The following is a 6,609-nucleotide window of genomic DNA, read 5'->3' as shown; positions in this document are numbered from 1 at the left end:
TTTGAAATGATTGAATGAATCCCAACAAAGTCTTCATCACAATTACCTTCACTTGATGCTTTTAAATTATTGACAAGTCTCTTTGAGCATCCCCCCCTCCCCCAATAACCCCCCAAACCAAACTCACTTCCATCCAGTTGATTCTGACTCATAGTGAACATGTAAGACAGAGTAGCCCCTTAGGGTTACCAAGTCAGTTAATCTATGGAAGCACACTGCCACATCTTTCTTCCAAGGAGCAGCTCGTGGAGTCAAACAGACCTTTCAATTAGCAGTCCAGCACTTAATCCACTGCACCACGAGGGCTCTTTCTTATATGACTTTCTTACATGTTTCTGACTTATAGTGACCCTACTAAAAATTAACCCATTGCCTTTGAGCGTTTTCTCACGCATAAACTAACTTCCATCGAGTCAGTTTTGACCCATAGTGACCCTGTAGGACAGAGTAGAGCTGCCCCTTTAGGCTTTTAAGGCTGTAAATCTTTATTGGTACAGAAAGCCTCGTCTTCCTCCCATGGAGTGACTGGTGGCTTTAAGCCGCTGGCCTTGTGGTTAGCAGCCCAATTGCAAACCCACTCAACCAACAGGGCTAACTCACAGCGACTCTTAAAAAATCCACTCCCATAGAGTGTTTTTCAAGTTAGTAGAATTGCTCCATAAGGTTTTGGAAACCACAGTTTTGCAGGAAGAAACAGCCTCTTTTTCCCTTGCAGCAGTTAGATTTGAACTGCCTAATTTGTGACTAATTCAAAACTTACTCCACCAAGCCACCAGGACTCCTTTGACCCTATTAGCTAACCTCACTGTCCTTGACTCAATTCTGACTCATAATTTCAAAGACTATGAATCTTTATAGAACAGATAACCTAATTTTTCTCCGATTGAGCAGCTCGTGTGTTTGAAATGCTGACTTTCCTATTAGCAGCCCACCGAGTAACCCCCAGGGTTCTTAATGACTCTTTAAGGCTAAATAACTACCATCTGCACCTTTTCCAAATTAATTACAAATTCAGCATGCATACATTCTTGGGAATTGATCTTATTCAAAATCTGGAGACTACCTGTATTTTGCCTAAAGGAGAGAGAAATGTGGAGGAAGGAAAAGGTATTTCCCTTTCCCAGGCTTCTCTGGATCAATTCCCCTTTCTTTCCAAAGTCTAAGCTTTGTTTACTGTCCCTGATGGCCTGTAGTGGTACCAGTTGGACTGCTAATCTCAAAGTCAGCAGTTTGAAACCACCAGCCACTCCTAGGGAGAAAGATGAGATTTTCTACTCCTTAAAAGATTTACAGTCTCAGAAACCCACAGGGCAGTTCTACTCTGACCTATGAGTCAGAATCAACTGGATGACAGTGAGTGTGTTTGTCTATTTGTTTCTGGTTTCTCTGATTTGGACTGGTATTTCCTTCCTCTGAATACTACTCCATGACCACTGATTAAGGCTTTTAAACTTACTACTCTTTTTAGAGACCCTCATGATTCTCACTTAATCCTGGCTTTTCTGTTTCATTAAGCACTTTTCTTTCCACTTTTTCCTGTTTGATTCTTAGTAAATCTGGCATTTTAAAGTCTCTGAAGCATCTAGATGCTTTTAGAGTTGCTTGTTTTGATACCTATATTATTAAACAATAAACCTTGAAAATAATGTCTTTTTCTCTGAGTCAGAATTGACTCAATGGCAGTGAGTTTGGTTTGGAGTCTGGTCTTCTAGGGAGTTCAGAAATGAAAGAATCATAGCATCTTGTATATTTTGATTATTTGAACTATAATAATTGTTGGATCTGATATATAGCCAAAGAAATTGTCATATAGCCTTAAAAATTGTTGTTTGGCGCCTTTCTAAGATCAATGCAAGTTAGTTGTTTAATGAATACTTATATATTATACTTCAATTATTTTTAATACATTTCTATTTTCTCTACTTTTTAGAGAAATTTTTAGCCATATTTTTTTTAAATCATTTTATTAGGGGCTCATACAACTCTTACCACAATCCATACACACATCAATTGTGTAAGACGCATTTGTACATTCATTGCCCTCATCATTCTCAAAACGCCATATGTTTTTTTTAATTCTGAGACTGCTAGATGTTATTAGCTCTTAAGGACATTTTTGTTTGTCTAAACTTTTTGTTGAGAGTTAGATGAAGGTTTATAGAAGAGATGATCAGTTTTACATTCAACAGTTTATACACATTTTGTTTCAAATCATCCATTTCAGTTCTCTCAAAGTATCATCACTTATCCCAGTTTCTCTCAGTGTTTCCTGTTTCCATTTCTCCTGGAGTCAGTGCTACCATTTTTATCTTAATTAGTTGATTATTCTAACATTATGGTGCATTCCGTTCAAGGCCATTCATTATCCTGTAGGGCTCTGTCCTACCAATAAACTTGGGTCTCTTTTGTGATGACTTTAGCAGTTGGTAGTAAATAGAGGATGATTCATTTTTTTACACTACTTAAACTGAATCAAAATTAAATTGAAAGTAATTTTTCTTTGAGATTCTTAGAGGTAATTAATATTTTAGATCACATACAAGAAGACCTTAAAAAAAACCTTTCCTAAATCACAATTATCATACATATTATAATTTTTTAAAAGTAGGCTTATATTCATATAAAATGTTATAACTTCCCTTTTTCACTTAATTTGTCGTGAGTATGCTTCTTCAAACAGTGTATGTTGATCTTCTTTTAAATGGTTAGATAACATTCTGTTACATGAATGTACCATAATTAATTTAACTATTTCTTGCTGAGGAATATTTAAGCTACTTCCAAGTTTCAGTGCCACGAATGCTTCGTTTCTATCCTTTTAGAACTTTACTCTCTTGGGCAAGCATCTTTTAAGACAAATTTCTAGATGATGGTATTACTAAGTCACAGGATATTTGCATTTAAAATTTTGACAACTGTGGTCAAATTGGTCCCAAAGTTCTGTGCCAGTGTTCATTTTTATCAACAGTTCTTAGGTGCCTTGCACTTCAATTTCAATGTTTTGTTGTTCTTATAGGAAAATATTTTACCATTTTAGTTTGTATTCATCATACTTGCATGGATGGCACTTTATAAAAGATGCTAGGACTTTTTAAAAGTTTCCTAACTCTTATGAACTTTGTCCTTGGGAAAATGCTGCCTTTTGAGCTCAAATGGTTGCTTTTTCTTAGATGCGCACACATCCTTAGTGGTATTGTTATGCTTACAAATATTTATTATTTGGCTGAAAATAATAGCTGTGAGGGTGTATTCCTTTTCAAACCTGAAAGATGACTAAAGGTCATAACTATGGTCAGGGGGTTCTACCAATCTCTATCCAAGTAGTAAACCTGGCCTTTTTTATTATTTTGAATTTTGTTCGACATTTAAAACAAAAATGATTTATTGTCAACTTAGATATCTGGGCAGGCCTATTAGATTTAAGGATAGGACTTATGTCTTATTCACCACTTCCCATTCACGTAATAAACATTAAATATATGAGTGAATTATCTTAATATGTTGCCACGGAAGATGGTCGTAGCAGATATTTGGCCAAAGGAAGAAACCTTTAGAGTGCTTGTCATACTACTATAGAATATCCCCTTCATTACTACTGCAACTGATGTACTCACATCTGTCCTGGAGATCTTACAGTATGATTATGGACTTTGAAAGAAATATTATTCATTTGGTACAATAAGCTTCAGATTAAGTCATATTTGGGATGGTGCAGAGGGGAAATTAGTTTTATATAATTGTAAGGGTGGAAAGACTAAAGGCTGGGGTGATTGGTTATAGCTGTAGTCTTGGACATTAGGGCAGAATTGAAATGATCAGTGTAAGACTGCTATGTTTGGAGACTATGCTATTTCTTTGCAGCAGATAAATTTTTTTTAAATGTAACTACAATTTGTACTTGTATGTTCTTTCTTCCCTTGTGCTACCTGATTGATTGACATACACTGAAGGAATTGGCAAATTGTCCACAGCTGATGGCAAAGCTTTTGCAGATCCTGAAGTGCTCCGGAGACTGACATCCTCAGTTAGTTGTGCACTGGATGAAGCTGCTGCTGCACTGACACGGATGAGAGCAGAAAACAGCCAAAATGCAGGACAAGTAGACACGTATGTGTTTGAACTGACTTTTGCTGGGCATTAGACATTGTCTTGAGTGAATTTTTTTGGGAAGTAGTTGACTTTGGTTAAATATATATATTTTGTAGCATCTTATAAATTTGCCTATGCAGATATATTTTAAGTTCAAATATAAAATATATATTAAGTAGATAGAGATAGTTAAGGTGCTCTGGCACTGTGGGTTAGGCATTGGGCTGTTAACCACGTGGTCAGCAGTTCAAACCTCCACGTTGTTCCCTGGGAGAAAGATGAGGCTATCTGCTCCTTCAAAGATTTACAGTCTCAGGAACACTGTATAGAGTTTCTCTGAATCAGAATCAACTCAGTGACAATGGGTATATATAGATAAACCCAAAACCAAACTCATCGATATCAAGGCAATTTTGACTTACAGCTATCCTAGCAGACAGGATAGAACTGCTCCTGTGAGTTTCCGAGAGTGTAACTCTTTACAAGAGTAGAAAGCCCTGTATTTCTCTCAGACAGTAGTTAGTGGTTTTGAACTGCTGACGTAGCAGTTAGCAGCCCAGTGCATAAAACTCATTTAACTTATCTTTATTGATCATTATTAAGGATATACTACACTAAAGACTGAAAAATTCAAACTGATAAATTTTGGTTTCCCTTTCTAAGAAGTTAACTTATTCCAAGGGTAGTAAACACTGAACTGACTGCTTGTTGTAAATTAAGTACATTGCTAATGCAATAATTGAGCTGCTTGATACTTATTTATGGTCTATACACTTGCAAGTTGTTAGAACTGAAGATTCTCAGGTCCTGTTTCAGATTACTGAATCAGTATCTGCATTTTTCAAAAACCCCAGATGATTGGTATGTACATTAAAGTTTGAGATTCACTAATTTATTAATCAATCTGCAATAAAATTATTTACTTAAAATTTCATTTTAATACTGAAGGTGAAAATCTAATTCCTATAACAGCTTGAAAGGAGGTACTTATAAATTTGAAATCTTAGGCATTTGAAAAAAACCCAAACACATCATAATTTTAAAAACTTTTATTTAAAAGTTAACATCACAACACATTAGAACATTCTGAAAGTTAATAACGACAGCTATTTCCATATTTACTTTGTGCTTTTCTGGTTTGATTGACATACTTTGCTTGAATAATTAGAATTGCAAACAAGATGCTCAGCAAGATGTTCATACAATTTTCTTTTTTTTGCTTAATATGTCAACATTTTTCCATATATGAATTAACTTCTTATATTAGATATAGTTTATTGTCCTCGGGCCCTAGATCTTTCTGTGTGAGTTACCTGGTGAATGGCTTTATTTGCAGTCGCAGTTTGGCAGAAGCTTGTTCCGACGGGGATGTGAATGCTGTCCGTAAACTGCTAGATGAAGGCCAGAGTGTAAATGAGCACACAGAAGAAGGGGAAAGCCTGCTGTGTCTGGCTTGTTCAGCAGGATACTATGAATTAGCACAAGTAAGTACAGAGCTTAAGAGATGAAAACTGTAGAAGAGTTTTGATGTTTTATTTATTTTTACAATTTATAAAACATAAGAAGCAGTCCAGGGCCATTTCCCTCTTCTGTTTTTGACACCGAGAGACAGAGGAACAATTCACTTTGTTGCCTGTACCTGCAACTGATCATGGTCTGTTGTTCCTGCCACTTGAGACTTCAGGCTAATTCTAATGAATCTGGAAAAGATAGAACCAGATAGTAGTCATGTTTGAAACTTGTCTTCAGAAATAATTCATAAACTATAATAGAGAGTAGTTTGTTTTCATCGCATCCAAATTCTCACAGCTCTTTTTTTACTTGAGAACTAGTCATGCTTTTACCAGTTGGCTTCTCTCTTGGCAATATAGTTCCACTGCTCGCTTGCAAAGCAATCTTAAATAACACGCATTCTTTGACAAAAGTAGTTATATAACAGGATAACTAATGTGGTTGCCTACTTTACTTAAATATTCATCTATTTGGTATTATAAGATACAGTGAGTGTCTAACCTGGCATTTTGAGCAGTGAATACTGGTCAATTTCCCCAGTGATTTTTCTTTATGTTCATTCTACAAGAATGTCTTTTGGAAAACACACCTAAAGGCCAGCGATCCTTGAACTAACTACAAGCTTTTCTTTCTTGGTGTGTTTTTATTTGTTCTTTGTCAGTGGTTTGTTATTGCTGTTTTGTTGTACATTGTTGCTTGGTTTTGCTCTGTCTTGTTTTTGTGCATGTTGTTGTCTCCGCAGGTCTGTCTGGATAGGATAGGCTGGATGAACAATCTGGAGGAGAAAACAACGGGACCGAAAGTTCCGGGGGGGACATGGGAGAGGGGGAGGTGGAGGGAAGGGAAGAGGTGTTAACAAACCCAGGGACAAAGGAACAACACCCGATCCAAATTGGTGGTGAGGTGGGGGTGGGAGACCTGGTAGGGCATGATCAAGGGGAATGTAACAAAGAGGAAGTGCTGAAATCCTGGTGGGGACTGAGCATGATAGTGGGACAGGAGGAAAAT

The 6,609-nt window shown here is 36.5% G+C and overlaps 1 protein-coding gene across 1 annotated transcript in view; it reads left to right on the top strand.

The window, feature by feature from the left end:
* LOC101651106 (ankyrin repeat and KH domain-containing protein 1) overlaps positions 1-6,609 on the top strand; it is a 132,734-nt gene that overhangs the window by 36,759 nt on the left and 89,366 nt on the right. The window contains exons 3-4 of the mRNA XM_045284743.1: positions 3,951-4,107; positions 5,426-5,573. Of these exons, the coding sequence (XP_045140678.1) occupies positions 3,951-4,107; positions 5,426-5,573 (305 nt within the window). The remainder of the gene's footprint in view (positions 1-3,950; positions 4,108-5,425; positions 5,574-6,609) is intronic.

This window comes from Echinops telfairi, unplaced genomic scaffold, assembly GCF_000313985.2.
Source record: "Echinops telfairi isolate 266 unplaced genomic scaffold, ASM31398v2 ScPeMD7_7469;HRSCAF=8507_0, whole genome shotgun sequence".
Taxonomy (NCBI): Eukaryota; Metazoa; Chordata; class Mammalia; order Afrosoricida; family Tenrecidae; genus Echinops; species Echinops telfairi.
Note: the sequence above shows the minus strand (reverse complement) of the source record. Positions and strands in the feature narration are given on the sequence as shown.